The 18,597-nt window shown below is 44.2% G+C and overlaps 1 protein-coding gene across 1 annotated transcript; it reads left to right on the top strand.

Moving 5' to 3' along the window:
* The first annotated feature begins 2,080 nt into the window (after positions 1 to 2,080).
* LOC125545864 lies at positions 2,081 to 13,501 on the top strand. The gene is made up of 5 exons (XM_048709914.1): positions 2,081 to 2,591; positions 2,888 to 2,997; positions 5,685 to 5,831; positions 12,115 to 12,268; positions 13,027 to 13,501. Exons 1-3 carry the CDS (start codon positions 2,081 to 2,083, stop codon positions 5,787 to 5,789), a joined length of 726 nt encoding a protein of 241 aa, XP_048565871.1. The 3' UTR covers positions 5,790 to 5,831; positions 12,115 to 12,268; positions 13,027 to 13,501.
* The last annotated feature ends 5,096 nt before the right edge of the window (positions 13,502 to 18,597 follow it).

An 18,597-nucleotide genomic window follows, 5' to 3' on the forward strand; every position in this document is an offset into this window, starting at 1 on the left:
CCATCTTTTGATTCGATCTATAATGCTTCGTTCTAAGACTGGGATATTGTTTAGAACTTCATTTTCTTCATACTTCAAAATATGAACCAAAAAGCGCTTCCTCAGTTCAAAATCATCCTACATATGCATTATATAACATTGTTATTAGAAAAAAAAACATGAGTAACGTGTGTAGAAATGAGCATGGTGTGAAATACTTACCTTGGGTACTGGAAAATGTAGTGTTCCATCATGCCATGAGTGCATTAAATTGAAAATCAAATAACCAGATAGGGGACTGCATGTATAAAATGTTACATGTGAGTTGAATGAATCAATTAAGAGTGTGATGTATTGACAATATTCTTACCCGTATGGATTTGTGGGAACAACAGGAACTTTGCATCCCCATTTCAAAATGTCGTCCTTAAAGGCAGGGTTTGCAGTTTGAAGTGCAAGGTTTAGATCGTTGACCATAGTTTTAAGTATATGCTTTCCAAAAATAGGTATTGAAAGCGGGTCCAAAATAGAAACAACTTTTTTTTGTTGGTCCAAGATGAACAACAAAAATAGTCCAAGAATATCACAAGGCAATAAAATCTGCAATGACGCATCAATCATTATCATTTATTAGGACCAAATAAACAATGACTTTGAATTGAAATCTTACCGTATCACATTTTGAGATATGATACTCGTTGCTATTAGGCCAGCTATCAAATAGTTGTGCCAACATAGCAATGTCCATACCATCATGATGACTTGGGGACTCGTGCATACTGGGACATGGACTACAGTAATGTAAGAAAACATGAGTAGAATGAGGCAAACTGTAAAATGTGATTATAATAACTTACACAGAATCGTAGATCCATATAGTGTGTTGGGACGTCTCTAGCAAGCTGGACGTCGTGGCATGCTAGTATCCTCACAGCCATGTTAAAACAATCAGCATCCATGTACTCATCATTCTTTAATATGTTCTTTAATTGTCTCAAGTTCAAACTAATAGGATAAGGTTGAGAGCTTTTCACCCATTCGCTCCTGTGAAATGGGAATTCTGTCAATTATAATTATACATGAGTAATAATTTATTAGAAAAAAAGAATTGGAAAAATGTGTCTTACTCTAGCAAAGGGATATCATCAACCATGCTGATGAACAAGCAAAGTTCATCCATTAAGTCGTCGTTTGTTGGAGTGAGAAACGGCGAAAGGATAAATGATTGCGAGATGAGCTCAACTTGTGATGATGAGTTGGATGCTTTGGGTTTGTTAGGAGGTCTTTCGACGATCATACAATCGGTGGGATCCGTGTTGGTTTCATCATCATCAAGTCTCGGTTTCTTATATCATCATCATTGAATTCCGAGTCGACTAAAATGACAGCTAATTTTATTCTAAAATCTGTCATATGAACCTAAAGTGAAGTAGTAACAAGACTTAATTTTCAAATAATGATAAAATACGAAATAATTAGTATCATGATATGATGCAAATTATACCTGTTCGGGAGTGTCAGACAGACTATCTCCCGTGAAGTACTCCATGTAATTTAACATCCAGAGACCACAAGATGACCTGGATGATTACAAATTTTTGATATGATTAATAACAAAAATATTATATTAATACTAAAATATTAGTATTATAAAATGATGTTGACCGAACCACAAGTCATATCAGACACGCTCGATTAAAAAGGAATTGAACAACGTTTGCCGCTAATTTAAATCAAATGACCAAAAGGGCTATCAATAAAATAATTGAATTTGTCAACACATATTTTTTATTATAAATCAACTGAACAAAAAGGCTATCAATAAAAAAATGAATTTGTCAATGCATAATTTCTTTGAGAGGAACCCATATAATTATTCCTTCATCGAATGGGTTGTCGATCATAGATATTAAAAATAAAACAAAAGGGACACGGCCGATGATCCATTCGGCGACATAATTTGGCCACGCAAAAGAAACCAGAGGTTGCATTGCAAAAGGAAAGAGAGCAACCAGAGGAACACTAATGAGGAGCTTCGGGCGAAAAGAAAATTAAAAAAAAGAGCAGCTGGTGCAAAGTATCTCAGTCTCCCTGCACACTAATGTGGAGCAGTCGTTTTGTCACAACAGTATGTGTGCGTGGTGAGACGGTGAGAGACACTCACTTTGCTTTCTCCGCCGCACGCCGCCGGCCGCCTTGTGTGGAGCAGGGCGCACGCCGCCGGCTGCCTTCTCTCGAGCAGGGCGCATCCTCTCCCGCCACGACGTCTTCTGCCCCCCCTCCCCCTCCCCGCACCACCACCACCACCACCACGGCCTCACCCCGTCTCCTATCCCCACGACGGCCTCGCCTCGCCGGCTCTTATCCCCACCACGGCCTCGCCCCGCCGCCTCCTCTCACCACCGCGGACTTGTCTCGCCGCCAACCCCGTGGATCTTCCCTAGATCGACTCTGCCGCCGCCATCATACTGCCGCAGAGCAGATCGAGATGCGAGATGCTGGACACGATGCGGGAGCAGGCATCTTGAATTGGACCGAGATCCAGTGCGTCGACCTCACACAGTCTCTCCGGGAAGGAGTTCGCAGCTCGCGTAGGTGTTCGGTTGCTGAAGGTATGTTGTTCGATTAGATGTTGTTAACGCACCTACAATTATCAGTGGGGATTTAGTCAGGTGACATTTTTTAGGCAACCATGTTGTGATAAAGCTTCTTAATTTGTGGATTTGAATATTGGGTGGCTTAATTTTTCACTATCAGCTAGCTCTAATTGATGTTGAGTCTTTGCTTTTTGAGACGTTGTAGTGTCGCAACCAAGTTGGTATCTGCACTGTTTCTATCAGAAATACATGTGAGTCCATTCTTTGACATCTGAACTTTGCTGATGCTTATGCCATTGTATGCACAACAGGCACCTTCACCACATTGTCATTCATTTGTGAGATGTTTCTGTTTCTCTATGTTGGCATGGATGCATTGGATATAGAGATTTGGAAGATTGTTAGCGGAACACATATACAGGTATGCTATATATCTGCTTCTTTCCATATGTGTAGTAACATATTCGTTGTTCAAATGTATAATATGCAGCCTAATGAAATGTATCGCCTTGAGCACCATTATATAGGCCAGATCTAATGAGAGGTGCTGTGTGAATTGCATTGTCATACAATAAGGTAAAGAATTGCATTGGCATACCAAATCTGTTGATCAAATGTGCTTTAGGAATGCTATGCAGGGTAAAAATAAAAATAATAGCATACCAAATGTACCCTGTTAAGCATAAATGCTCTGAGTTATATTAGGAGGCATACCCATCATTCTGAAGACTGCTCTTAATATATTCTTCTCTTTTCCATGTTGTAACATCTAGATCAGTCCACTTATCGGATTTTAATTCCATGTGCTTGGATGCATATTTGAATAAATCCTCCAGTCCTTCTAGCTGGTGTACCAAAAAATGGAAAAAGTATAAGCATCACAAGTGAGAAATAAGAAAAAAAAAAGCTTATTAGAAAAGATGGGGCAGTAGGATGAAGTGCAGACCGTATCAGTGAGGTCCTTGCGGCTCATGTATGGGCCTAGCGAGTCGAGCACCTGGACACATTTTTTTCTGGCATTTATAACACATAGGTACCAGTGAACGTCCTCCATGTTTATTGGAAAGTATACCTGAAGAAAATGATTATTTTAGTTGTACTTGTACGTGGATGAATCGGTCATTGTAGCTGTAATTCATCCAATTATGTAGGACACAAAGACTAACCATATCATTTTCCAAATACGTTTTGGCTCTGTTTAGTACCCATGCTGGTGCAGCATCCATGTCATCTGAGGGCAGATAGCTACCGATCTTTATCATCTTTGAGATGCATGCATTCTCTAAGAACACACTTCCACCTGACCTTACTTGTAGATGCTCCGTAGCAGTCATGCAATTTATGTACGTATTTATGACCTACAATTAAAAGCATACATAGTATATTAGATGACACATACTGATAATCAAATAGCATCTTCTAGTCGTAATGCGATAATAATAATAATATACTCACTTCGTCGCCAACCCATTCTCCGGGAGTTAGAAGAGATAGTAAATGTCTTTTTTTCAAAAATGCGTCGCCGATGCTCACTAAATTTCTTTCTTTGCTTGGTTCAGACCGGATATTTTCTATAACAGACCAATCATCGCCACTGCAGGCATAATCTGTCACGATGGCAATGATAACATGTAATGATAATAACACAAAAACAATAATGTAGCAGTACAAGGACATTGAATGTTTTGTTCCGTGCCTTGTGGAGAAACAACATAGTCTTGTGCCTTCTTAGGCTTGTTATGCCGTCGTTTATGTTTATTTATATGCACGGGCATTGTTAGCTCGTCCTCTATAGTCTGAAGCCCTTCCGTGTCCCGTGTTTGTGCTAATTCCTCATCCTGAGCTGCCACCATTTGTTGACTTGTTTCGTTGTGGGTTAGTTTCTGAGAACAATATTGAATGAATTACCCGTGTGTAGGATATAATATAATTAGAATAATTTGGGAAGATATAGTTGGAAAAGGAAAGTCACATGTGTATGCTCAGAATCTTCATCCTCTCTGTTTGCTATGTTTTCTTCAAGAATAGGTGTATATTCTGGGCTATCCATGCAATTATTTTCCTCCACTTCATTATTGTTGAGTATCTCACTTGTTTCGTCATCGCTAGGTAGCTGAAACCCATGGTAGTATAATATTATAAGAGCGTGAATATATTTTTGTAATGATATTGTACTAAGATAATTACAAACTGATCTTTGGCGTTAGACATGTGGAAAGAAAACTTGCCTCTGTTGATTCGGGGATTGTAATCCATCCTGTGTTATCACAGCATCAAAAAGCATGTTTAGTGGACCCTCCCTAATGGACTCTTGTGTAGCCTTTGTGGAGTCGGGATCTGTATCCTCTTGTACGGTTATCACCTCTTCAACCTGCATATTCTTTGTATCCTCCATAGTAGATTCTTCTTGTATCACCTCTGCCGCCTCGGTGTTTGTATCCTCGTCTTTCTTTACATCTTCAATCTGCATATTATCTATATCCTCATCCTTTGCTACCTTATTGATGTTTTCCTGAAAACCCAAGCATGACATTTCTAGATAGAAAACCTTGTATAGGAAGAAGAGAGATATAATATGTCATTACCGTGTCGATGGCATCGGCAGTAGTACCGGATCTGGTTGGAGATTGACCCGCATGGGGCACCGATGACGATGGCGCCGACATGGACGATGACGGTGCTTCACCAAGGGCTAATGTGTGCGGCGCGGTGGAGAGACTTGTTGTGGCGGTTTGTTGGGATGCGGCTGAGAGATCGTGAGGGGGGTGGAGGAGGGGTCTAAAGTAATGGTATCAGGAAATATAAGGCAGAATCGTGAGAGAAAGGAAATAAGGCAGAATCGTGGGAGAAAGGAAACTACTATCGCGATAATTGGGGACTCCTGATTGCTATCATCCCCGGATTTATCTGACGCCCAGAATCTTATCTTGTGCTTTTTTTATACCCCAGTTTGCCAAAATTACTGGAGTTATTTCCGTAGTGCATTTTATCTGCATAAATATTGGGTGTGGCCCACCTTCCTTCTGTAACTACAGGCTGTGTAATAATTCAGAGAAGGCACACCCTTTAAATATTTGTCAAACTTAATTTTTTGTTTTTGAAATTAAGGCAACTGCGGGGACTACCAACAGGCGGCGTACCTGCTACGTGTTGGTGATGAGCAAGCTAGCCAAGGGGCAGCATAGTGAATCGATGAAGAAGCTGGAATCCTAATAGGAGGAATATTTTCAACTAGTTTGTCGCATGTTGGAGGAGGTATTCTCGCCCACTGTGGTTATCCAGCATTTTAGCCTGTTACATGCCTTATCTTCTTTTCTGAATTCTATATAGTATATTCTTTCGATTTTTTTCTGTAAAAACAAAGCATGTGAGCTCATCTGCTATAGATTCGGGAACAACATATGTGCAACATAGTAGTAATAACGCCTTTTAACTTCAATATATTCCATGAATGTCATAGATTCTTCCAGTTTTCATTACAAATATATCAGAGAGCATAGCACTTAGGCGTTCAAGAACATCTTTAATAGAACAGAATTCTGGCTGCTAAATTTAGATAGTACAGAATATACAACACAAAGTGTTCCTTATTATGGATGATCTGACACCATGACGTGGCATCATTCCACCATCTTCTTCTATTTGAAATAGGTTTACAAGTTGGCACATTTGGAGACCAATATAACCACATTAAAGCCTCAATTCTCCTGAACACGAAATATTTGTCAACCCTGAATCAGCAGAAATTATGAAGTGATTCGTGCATGGCAGGACTTACGGCTACTAAAATGATAAACTTCTAAGGAGCTTCTTTCATAAGTTGGTTTTCAACACAAACATAGTAGGGGAAAAGAAATATTGGAATAATGCACTTGCCTCATCTCTCCAAAACATCTTTGTAGACAATGTTCTTGGTGCTTTTCCCGGATTTATCGACATCCTTGTTTGGCTTGGCCAAAATCCATGTTGTCTCTCTCGACACTCCTCTTGACAATGCAACATATAGCTGACCATGTGAGAATACTGGCTCGGGAAGGTAAATGCCAACATTTGGGATGGTCTGACCCTGTGCCTTGTTAATTGTCATCGCAAAACTCAGACGGATGGGGAACTGTTTTCTCTTAAGTTTGAAAGGAAGTGAGATGTCCTCCGAGGGCGACATAGGGATCCTAGGTATAAACACGCTCTTTCCAGCATGCTGACCACCAACAATCTCTGCATCGATTGCATTATCCTGAAAGGCTCTGATCATAAGCCGTGTTCCATTGCATAGACCATTATGAGGGTCGAGGTTCCGTAGCAGAATGACCGGGCAGTTGACCTTTAATTTCAAAACATGTGGGGGCAAGCCATTTGGTGTGATCGAGTTCAAAAAATCAATTGTGTAATTATTCTGTAGGTCATCCTCGATTGAGTCAAAACTATGGTATAACTTTTCTTCACCTGGAAACCTGGAGATCATCTTGTCATTCAGGTCATCGACATGATCGTTCTTGGTCGATAGAATAGCACGTGCACTCATGTACTCTCTGGATGTAGCATTGGCATGCAACGATGGGAAGACATCTTCGATGAGCATGTTAATAGCTTTTTCATCCTCGGTATAGCCAATGACAATGTCGTCAGGGAGACGGACATAGTCGTCGCGTTCCATTGCCTATCCTTAGGAGGTATTCCGAGAACCAAGGATCAGCCTGTGCCCGCATATTGCGTGTGAGACGTATCTTGCGGGTCTTCTCCCAAAGATAGGATCTCAGAAGTGTAGCATCCGTGATCTGCGCTCTTGTCCCACGTGTCACAACAGGTAGGACCTGCCTGAAATCACCACCAAAGACGACAACCTTTCCTCCAAACGGCAAAGAACATTCCATTATATCCTGTAGTGATCTATCAAGCGTCTCAACTGCTTGACGTTTTGTCATAGCGACTTCGTCCCAAATTATCAAGGACGCCTGTCTAAGCAACTCCGCTGTACCACTTTGTTTTGTGAAACTGCACATACTATTGTCAGTGAGCTTGATTGGTATTTTGAACCGAGAGTGTGCTGTCCGTCCTCCAGGCATTATCGATGCTGCAATACGAGATGTAGCAGTTGCAATCGCCATTTGGCCCATGGAACGCACCTTAGCAAGCAATGCCTTGTACAGGTACGTCTTCCCAGTGCCTCCTGGACCATCAACAAAGAATATCTGGCTTTTTTTGTTCATCACATGATCCATTATGTCATTGAAACCAGCCAACTGCTCATTGTTCAAACTGCTAAATAGATCTAGATGTTCTATGTCCGCGGTGATTTGCCTCTCTTCTGTTACCTCTCTGTACTCACCGTCATAAGAACCATCGGTCTCTATCAGATCCGGAAGTCCATAGTTTTTAATATCCTTTCCCATGGATTGCAACATATCCCTAATATCTCTAAGGACCATCTGCTCCAGTATTGACTCATTTGATTCATTAAGACGGTAATCCTCACACATTGATGGTAGATGTTTCTCCCACAATTGTCGGATTTCTGTTGCTCGCAAAAAACCAATATAGCCGCAAACAACCGTCTTAGGGCACAAGGCATCTGAAATGTGGCCGCCTCTGTCATGCAATCATCAAGAGTCTTGTCGTGCTCAATGAGGCCTAAGTGTTCACATGCCTCTCTAAAGGAAGTGCACATGTTGCCATTTACTGTTTTTAAATCATCAAATGAAGTGGCACCTCGGACATGACTTAGCAGCACACGCAAGTAGTACCTCTCTCCTTCAGCAGGGTGTGCGTAGACAGGTCTTCCAATCTGCGATCTGTTATTTCTTCTCTTCTGCCACTTCTTTTTTCCAGCCATCCATCTATAATGCTCTGGAAACTCTCTGTACAACAATTTCCGTGCTTGCGGAATCTTCCGGTTCATCTCAAAGTACTCGGTAAGCATGGACCTAGATGAAGATGGTCGAGCGACAACATCTTCTAGATTTTCACCAGATTTAAGTGCAATTGTATGCATATTTGGCAAATGAAGTTGGAGCTGCAGCACTGATGGACTGACACCAAACATTTTAAAACCAAAAATCCTGTAAATAGCCTCTCGAGGAGATACATAGCGTGCATCCCTATATTGTCGGATTTCATTGATGATTCCACCATCATTGATTATGTCCTGCTCAAAAGCAAATGACGTCCGATCATGGCCTTTATAGATGTACTTGAACAAATACTTCACTGCCTTGATGCTCGAGCATGCTTCAACATTAATGTGGCAGTTGTATCGCATAAGCAGACAAGGGTTGTAAGGGACCACCCATCTATTGTCCAAATTGGCTCCTCTGATCCTAACTCCATGCCCATCGTCCCTCCTCCGATAGATGGGATAAGAGTCTCTCCCTTGTTGTGTGGCATCACAAAAATCTCGCGGATAATGGAACCTACATTGTCCATCAATCATGCACGGACAACTTTTTTTCAACTCACCACAGGGTCCGTGTAGAATGTGTTTGACGACCAGCTCATGCAGAACTGGGTGTTTCTCTTTGTCAGGTATCTCTGCGGATATCACCCGATCATAGTCATCCGGGGTTGCCAACTTGCTATTTGCTTTCATGATTAAAAGTATATGCTCATGAGGGAGGCCTCGTTTCTGAAACTCTGTGACATGTACATGAGCTGCGACTTGTCCGAAATGCTTACCCTTAATTAGCAAGTCCATATCTCGCTGTTTAGCCCTGTATACCCTTGCCACCAGGTCTGGACGGTCTTGTGGCAGTTGTCCAGGCATCAGATTAAGTGTTATCTCCTCCCAGTAGGGATTGCAAGTCATCGTGATAAAATAATCCGGTTTACCCCACCGTTGGACTATTGCCATTGCATTGAGGAACCTTCGCTGCATGTCGCGATCACCACCAGGAAACGTGCATGGAAGCACGATTCTCTTACCAATCCGATCACCACGTGACTCGCCGGCAACGATGGTGTCAACAAGACCCTGTAACAGTATACTTGGTCATGGAAAAGGCATGTTTTTCAAAATGTTGATGTAGTAGGATGTATTAGTATAAACGCAAGCACGATACCTGGTAGAGGTCAGCTCGTATAACCTTTTGATTCTCTGGCTTTGAGTACCAGTCCAGCCTCATAGTCTCAATCTTGATATACATGTCAACAGCCCACTGTTGGAAAAGGCGTCCACCGAACAAGACGATGTTAAAAAGCTTCTTCCTGACCTGTAGCTTGAAGCAGTAGTACTCCCTCGCACTAACAAATTTCCTGGATTGTGTTGCATTCACCTCATTGTCACCAAAATCCTCATCTTGGTTATCCTCATTATCATCTACAATATCGAATATAAATACAAGTATAATGGCTGGAATCATAATGATTGACAACATAAGATTTGTTTATTAAGAATAAGTGGTACACTATAATGACCGGCACCTGCATGTAAATCATTGGCATGGTCTTCATCTGGCACAAAATTCCCAACTTGTTCCCTTTCATTAATCAAATTATCTTCTGTTTTGTTGGGGGAGCAAGACACAAGTTTTTATTCACCAACACAGTAAGTAGATAATGCCATAACAATTTAATAATGAACATCATACCTGCATGTAAATCAGTGACTCGGTCTTCATCTGGCCCAAAGTTGCCAACTTGTTCCCTTCCACCCATCAAGTTTTCATCTGCTCGATAGGTGGATGAAGACAAATGTTATTATATTTATAAAGATAGTATGTAGATAACACAACAATAATGAATAGAATACCTGTATGTAATTCAGAGGCCCGGTTTTCTTGCGGATCTGAATAATGCGCCGGATATTGGTTTGTGTCATTGTGTTCCTGAACATACGGCATCCAGCGATTCCAACCTATCTCCCCACGTGGGAAAAACAGTGGATATGACAATGGATCATAGCACCCATAGTATGCTCTAATGTACAGGGCCCGGTCGCCTTTTTTGCCATGCACAACAACACTCCTGTCAAAACAATTTTGTGGGTCGCTCCCTTCAACCCATATAGCTGCCACCTGAGAAGTCGTTGGGGCATTATACCTACGTTGATCCAACTTGATATCTATGTTTAGTGAGATCTTGTACTCATCTAGATTTGGAACGGACCCAAGGCTCTTGAAAGCCCGTGCATAAGGGTTCGGCTCTAGTATTAGCAGAGTTTTACGTATGAGTTCTATATTCAGATCTGGAGACCTCTTAGCCCTGTGCACCAAGTTATGATCTGTATCATAAATATAGAGCTGCAAATGCCTAGGACCATTATCAGCCGGCACCAGATCATCAAGAGCGTGGTACAACCCCCCACATGCACGAAAGGTATATACGCCGGTTCCTGCCGCAGTGCTTACTCGACGATCAAGGGTGACTCCAAGACTTGTGAATGAGAAGTGAGAGTTCGAATACCGTATGTTGTCTCGAAAATATTTAGCATCGTCATCACCTTGACTTGTGAACAGCCGTTTCAACTCATCCGGAACCTCAGGTGTAAACAAACCTACTTTCCCCTTTCTGCAACAAAATGCAGGTCCCTCATACTGAAACCGCAATGCTCCACAGTGGAGGCAGTCCCTAACTTTTCTAAGGACGTGGTGATTTTTGGATAGGTTCATGTACACCATAGCATGAGGATCATTTGTGTGTGTTCCATCAGTGTGACGTTGTTCAACTCGGTAGGATTCAAACTCAATATCTGGAACAAAATTTGAATATTCAGGCACCATTTGTTACAGAAATGACAATATTATATTATATGGTAACTCATCATAGCAATAATGTACCTTGGTGGGCGAACATCCTAGCTTCTTCATCAGGCTCAAGGTATTCAGCTTGTAGAAGGTTTCCGTCTCCACAACATTCTGTAGTAGGCAAATATTAGTTTGTAGAAGATATCGTATATTAAAGACAGAACCATGTATGCATTAATGCGAACCATCAATATTGTTTGTGTTGCCATCCGGCTCCAGTATTCCATATGCATCATTGCCGTGGCCGTTGCCTGACAGAATATTCAGCTTGTAAAATGGGAAAGACTGAGCGATGAATGAAAGGAATGAACCAAGTAGTAGTCAATTAAAGCACCATTATAAGTGTCGATGGGATTGTGTCCACATGACGGCGCAGTAAGTATGTTGTCTGGGCTCATCCTCCTTCGAGAGTTTTGTATCCGATACGTATCATTTGTGTGTAGCCAATCACAATCTTCATCAGCTACAGAAACATTGAGTGGCTGTCAGTTAGGAAATCAAAGTTTGGATAAAAAGTGTTTTATGTACTGTGCATCACCTGTTTCGTATTGATTTTGTTCTCCAGCTGTAAGGACTATTGTTGACGATTTGGCTCGCCTCCGCTTGTCACGTAGGCTTTGCAATATTCCTTGCTTATGTTGCTCATACCTGGCATTTTCCCTCTGCCTCTTGAGTGCTTGTTTTGCTTCTGTATATCAAGTGATAATTAGGTACAAGACAAATTGAACAACCGTTGTTTTTTACTCGGTATGATAGTTAATATGAGCCACAATTGACTACCATATGAATTGCTTCCTCTGTAGGCTTGAAGTGGCGGTCGTAACACAGTCAGTTGGGAGGACCCAACGCCAGAGTCAAAATTGTTGACATTTTCTTTGTTAGAAACGGCTGTATCTGGTGTTCTTAATGAAGCTGGACCATGAAGTGGAGTTAGATCACTCATTATCACATCAACAGGTATGCCTGCATCATAATGGTATGTACAATATCAGTTGTTGACACACAAACGCCGGTGGGTGACACACAAATATCAGTTGTAGGACAACACATGACCTTCAGCGGCTGTTGTGTGTTGTTGGTGGGTGACAGCAGACTGCACACTTGGCCTCTCCACAGTGTCTAAATCTGTCAGAAATAACACTTAATCAACATGATTTTACTTGTCATTCACGACATGCATGATAAAGGACAGGTAAAATGGAGTAACCAGGTGACATGGCCCCGGATGGCTTTGATGGAGTGTTGGTTCCAGTTACAATAGCGGTGGTAGCCTTCTTATGATCCCTTGCCTCCTGTCGTTTTTTTAATATTGCATCCCTATTTAGTGCATACCTCTCCCTTTCCCTTTGTCTCTTCCGCTCTTTTGGATCTGTTGGCTGACCTGCGGGGCAATGACATATGCTAGATTTACAAGATATAAGTAGGCAAGAGTAGGTGATAACTGTATATTTACCTGAATTGCTATTGTTTGTCACATCCTGAAAGGGAGTACGTACTCCACTACGCTGAGAAGATGCCATATTGTCTTCTCAATGATTTTTTTGTGAATTTCAACCCTTCGGCAACTCAGTTTGACATGCTGATCATGATTGTACTTTAAGTATGACATTTCAGAGTACAAATTATAGAATGTCAGATTAAAAGAGCAATTACATCTATCTTTTGCCTCATCTTCCACCTTGCAAATTAATCTGATCTAACCTGTGCACTGGCAGGGGTGATGACACCGGAGGTAGGGCAGCACGCCGGCTGGAGGCCGTCCACCGGGTGGAGGACGTCGCGGGCGCCTGGGGCGAGGGCGGCATCGCGAAGATGCCGGGGTGAGGAGAGGCAGCAAGTTGGGTGGAGGATGTCCAGCGGGTCGAGGACGTCGCGGAGACCAGGGGCGAGGACGGCGGGGCGGCTGGCCGAGCGAGGCGGGGCTGATGGCCGAGGGAAAATAATGTTTGGTCTTTTAATAGTAAGTATAGATATAGATATAGATATAGATATAGAATAGAAGAATAGAAGTATAGAAGCCCCGGTTCCCTCCTTCGGCCATGGGTTGTCAAAAAACTCGGAAATTGTATCCAGAGTCCAAGACACGTTCCATCTTCGTTTTCTTTCTCCTCTTTCCCCACTAGACAAATTGTGAAAACTTTCATAGAAATTTTAATGGATGCTTATCAAGCTAGTATATGCAAACTTACCCGTTTTGATGTTGAAATATGTCTTCCATGTACCATCAATAAAAGAAATCGCCACACATGACCACACCCAAAACACTATGAAGAGACGGACAATGGTCAATCTCACCAACTAGAACGCATTGGAAATAAAACAAATGTTGAAGCGCGATGATTCCCGCAGCTAGGCTATAACTCCCCGTCGCGAGAATTTCTCCATGACAATCCGCCAATCTAATCCGCCAGTTCCAAAATATAAGGTGTGTTAATGTTTTTTGCGAGTAAATTACATCTAGGTCCACCTAGCGACAACTACAAGCACTGGACCGAGTCGAAGGCGTGCCGCCGTCCTTGCCCCTCCCACATCGAAGTCGGGCAAAACTTGTTGTGGTAGATAGTCAGAAAATCGTCGTGCTAATACACCATACGACCAGTGCAACAGAACAACAACCTTATTCTATCTTCAAGAAGCCGCATCTCCATCATTTTCTTGAGCACGGCACAAACCCTAACAAAACTGAAAGAAACACCTAAAAACGAAGCCCTCTCGCTGGCAAGGATCGGGATCCATCGTGCCTCGATGATCCTACAACCATAGGAGAAGAGACGGACCGGTGGGGGTGCCGGCCGGCAAGAGGTGGAGGAAACCCTAGCTGAGAGCCCACAGGGTACTCAATCGTACCCCTATAAACTGGGTAGCTCCTTTGATCGGAATTTGTAGCTGTACTTTTCAAGTCTTGATTTCTTTCATAATTTTTGGGAATTGGTTTTATATGATGGAGAATATATGCAACAAATTGTTGCTCGTTATACAAAACCATTGCAAAAGCGAAAATGTCATTGCTCATTATACAAAACCATTGCAAGAGCGAGAACAGCATTGCTCATTATACAAAACCACTTCGAGAGCGATCGGTTTTACCCACGACACCTTGGTGCTCATTACTGGGAAACAGATATGTGGGACCCGCCCGTGGGGTCCGAGGCGGCGAAAAAATGGGCACACCGGGCCTATGGATAGACCTTACATGCCGGGCCCACCTTGGCCACGGAACAACGGCTCAACCAGTGCATCGAGCACGTCCGCGCCGCGTCGCCCGCTCCTCCTCCTCCTTCGGACCCCTCTGCTATGAAGTCCAACACCTAGGCCTCCAGCCCCCGCAGCACGCCGCCGCGCCGCCACGCCGTCGTCCACGGCGAGCCGCGGCACCCCGCTTCCTGTTCCCTCGTACGCGTTGATTGCTGGCACCGCCGTCATGTACGCGCGGGCTCTCGGATCGAGGTACTGCATCATGTCACGCCGGCAGGACGGGCACGACGGCGCCGTGTGAAACCACTCGAGGATGCAGCCTCTGTGGAAGGCGTGCGAGCAGCCGGCCAGCCCGGTGACGCGGCGGCCGCCGCCAGCCAGCTCCTCCATGCAGATCGGGCACATCGCCGCGCCACCCTCAGAAGCACGCCGGACGGCAGCATCCGTCGTCGCCTCGGCGGCCTCGCACGACAGCAACAGCGCCTTGGCCTCGTCGTACACGCTCGTCAGGTTCACATGCATCCACACATGGCAGGCGTAGCTCCCGCCGCCCGCCGCGCCGGCCACGATGCTCTCCACGAGACCCGCGGGCACGAACTCGTCCCACTGGCATTCCTCGGTACGGTGTCCGCCGTTGTACAGCATGAGGCGCGGCAGCACCGCCATTAGCATCCGGCGGATGGCGCCGCGGCAGGCGCCCTCGCTCTGGAGCACGGCGGGGCCGCCGTCGACGGGGAGCGTGAGCTCCTTCCCGTCCAGTTCGTCGTAGTGCACAGTCCTCCTCGTCCTTCGTCCCCCTATGACGAGATCCTCGTTGGCGATGAGCACAGAGCACCACCGGAAGCGCACGGTGCACGCCTGGTCGCGCGGCATGGCCTCCAACTCAACCGGTCGCGTCATCTTTGAGTCTATGATTTCCATGAAAGGCTGCTCGCGCTGCGGCTGCGATCCTACCGCCATTGTTGCAGCTACCCAAAGTTTGGGATCCAGTGGTGAACTCGTGATGGCTCGACGTCGAACTGGAGGTTAGGTTATATGAAGCCGGCCGATCCGAATAAGAGTTCCTATCGGAGTCCTAGTCCTACTCGAAAAAAGCTGATGAAATCAGAAGAGGTAAGGAGATCCCGTTGTTCCGTGATCGTATATATAACGCCGATCGATTCCACGTATCCAGATTTGCCACCACGCGAATCCGAACAGTCTCCCAAATTCATCGAGAAAACAAACTATGGCCCGTCGCGGCGCCGTCAAGCGGCGGGCGTGGTCTGATCTCCCGGCCGACCTCCTCGCCGCCATCCACCTCAGGTGCCCCCCGCCGTACGACCGCGCGCGCTTCGCGGCCGTCTGCAGGTCATGGCGAGCCGCCGCGTCGTGGCACCCGGCGCGGCCCCCTCTCCCGCTGCTCTTCTCCTGGACCGGCGACCGCAAGCGTGACCGGAATATACGAGCGTACAATCCCGTGGACGGCAGGGCCTTGCGCGTCCTGCTGCCCAAGATCCTGAGGGGCAAGAAGTTCGTCGGGTCCTACGACGGCGGCTGGGTCGCCGCCACGTCAAGGCGCGAGCGCCACTCCCAACTCCTGATCGTCAATCTCTTCTCTAGTGCCCAGGTGGCACTCTCCGACAATCAAAGGAGCATCGTCTGTGCGTGCCCGGATGCCTTCGAGGAGCCAGACAATGCTCGCATCAGTCGGGCGCCGGTTGTAAAAGTCATCTTCTCCGACGACCCTACCTCGAGCGGATGCATCCTCGCCGCCATCACCAAGAGGTGCAAATTAGCGCTTTGCCGGGTTGGCTGTCCCGAAAACATCTGGACGACACGAGGGTGTGGCCTGTACGCGGAGAGGGAGCTCGTGGACATCGCTTTCTGCAACGGCCAACTCTTCGGGCTCACGGTCGGTGGCTGTGATCTGTACAAGTACGTCATCGACCTCAACGAAAATGGCGCTCCGGTGATCACCTCGGCTCACCAAATGCAACGAATCCCCTTTGTACATGTGCCTGGGTGGGACTATTGCCCTAGATACATTTTTGAGCTGTGCGGCAAGCTAGCAGTGGTGTCAGAGGCCAATGCGGCACCCAAAGGCTATAAAGCTTGCTGTTTTAAGGTGTTTGAGCTCGAGGATACACCGGGCAGAAATATATGGGCAGAGGTAACCACATTGGGGGAACATGCCTTGTTCTTGGGGCCACAGTCCTCTAAGTTGGTGCACGCGTCGACGGCGGGCCGGCATGGTAGGTTGGAGGAAAACCGCATCTACTATCATATGCGACAACAGGACAGCCTTGCTAGACACAAGGAGTGCTTGATGAAGTTGGGCCTCGGCAGCTGCAACATCTATCGGGAAAACCAAGGTATGAATCAACGCATGGAGAGGATCACCTCGGAGGGATACCATTACAAAGATGATAATGGTAATGGTTGCATGTGGCTCCTGCCTTCGGAGTTATGTTAACTCATCAACAATGTGTGTGGAGTATTCTATTATTCCTATTTTATTATCAGTTTTGCTAAAGCACATCTAGATGTGCCATAAGTATTGCACATCTAAGTCCTATGTTATTGATCTTACGTCGAGATTTGTGTAGATATTTTATTTTTATTTTTTCTTTTTCTTCTTTGTGCTTGATTCACTCACTTAGATGTGCAATAACTAGGGCACATCTAGATGTGCCCTAGACACACCTATTTATTATTATATGGTTAGCGTACTTGAGAATTTAGTATTTGTATTTGTACAAAGATAAAATTACAGCTCCAATTAAAAATAATTTACAACTGTGCAAATATGGGTTGCACAATTGTACACAAGTATTTACTATTTAGATAAATGGCCGATTCACGAAGATTGCAAATTTCTTTCCACCACAAGCGAGGAGAACCCCATTACACTTTATCATTTAGTATTAATAAAGGGTAGTTGGTACGTTCACTTCGCTTCCGGTCTTAGGTCCCCTCCCACCACAGTAGTTGGTACGTTCGTTTCGCTTCCGGGCTTAGGTCCCCTCCCACCGGTTTTCTCCCCTACCGCAGGTTACTGCATTCCCTCCCATCAAATTTATCCTCACCCTCCCTACATATACAATCCTACAAGCACATTAACTCAATCAAATCACAAAAATCTCAACTAAATAAAAGGACGGGGATATAAGTACCTAATGTTCGGTGTTGGGACCTCTCAGACCGAACGAATCATTCGCTGGGAACGATCGAAGGAATCACACGAAAACATTCAGTGTGGGAGGAAGCCCGGACCGAATGATGTCTCCTGCCCATCTAGAATGGACCCAGGTAGGTCAATACCAAAAAAACTCGAGCACAACCCAGTTTGCCTACTGTTGCATAAAAAAAGCCCAAAAACCAATAAGAAAGAATGAAGAAAATAGAAAAAACCATACAAAAACAGAGAAAAGTCTTACAATATATAGAATTCCAGAGAAAATCTAGAAATTCATATATGTATAAAGAATGCCATGGATTACTTGATAAAAATGATCATTAACTAAATTTGCCACTGTCCCATAGAAAACTAATATTGCCATGTTGCAAAAAAAGAGAGAAATTTGCCATGGTCCTAAAAACACGCATTAATGGCAAAAAATGAATAAGTTTACCATGGTGACAAAAAGTGGGGCAAATTTGCCATGATGCATATGTGATGCTTGACGTGATGGATAGAGATACAACATTAAATGCAAAAAAAGTGCAAAAGTTTGTGATGATGGAAATTTTAGTGTCAAAAAATGATGGAAAAATCACCATGCTACATACTCCCCATTTCCATGATGGTAAAAAAAAGAAATCATAAAACTAAATTGCCATGGATGTAAAGTAAACTTTGTCGTGGCAAAACAAAGGAAATTTGCCATAGTCCGTAAAGTGAATTTGCCATGGGCAAAAAAACTATAATTTCCATGAACGATTGAACTAAAAATGCCATGTATGATAAAGTAAATTTGCCATGCATGTGAAAGTAAATTTTCCATGGCAATGAAGGTAGATTTTGGCATGGCAAAAACATGTAAAAAAGTTGCATGTCAATGAAGGTAAAATTGCCATGGCAAGCAAAAATAAAACTTGCCATGTTCTTA

This window comes from Triticum urartu, chromosome 3, assembly GCF_003073215.2.
Source record: "Triticum urartu cultivar G1812 chromosome 3, Tu2.1, whole genome shotgun sequence".
Taxonomy (NCBI): Eukaryota; Viridiplantae; Streptophyta; class Magnoliopsida; order Poales; family Poaceae; genus Triticum; species Triticum urartu.

Bases quoted from the DNA above. Each gene is read 5' to 3' on its own strand.
- LOC125545864 (XM_048709914.1), top strand. From the start codon at position 2,081: ATGTGGAGCAGTCGTTTTGTCACAACAGTATGTGTGCGTGGTGAGACG. The intron at 2,592-2,887 runs GTATGTTGTTCG...TATGCACAACAG, and splicing joins TAGGTGTTCGGTTGCTGAAG to GCACCTTCACCACATTGTCA. The intron at 2,998-5,684 runs GTATGCTATATA...TTTGAAATTAAG, and splicing joins TTAGCGGAACACATATACAG to GCAACTGCGGGGACTACCAA.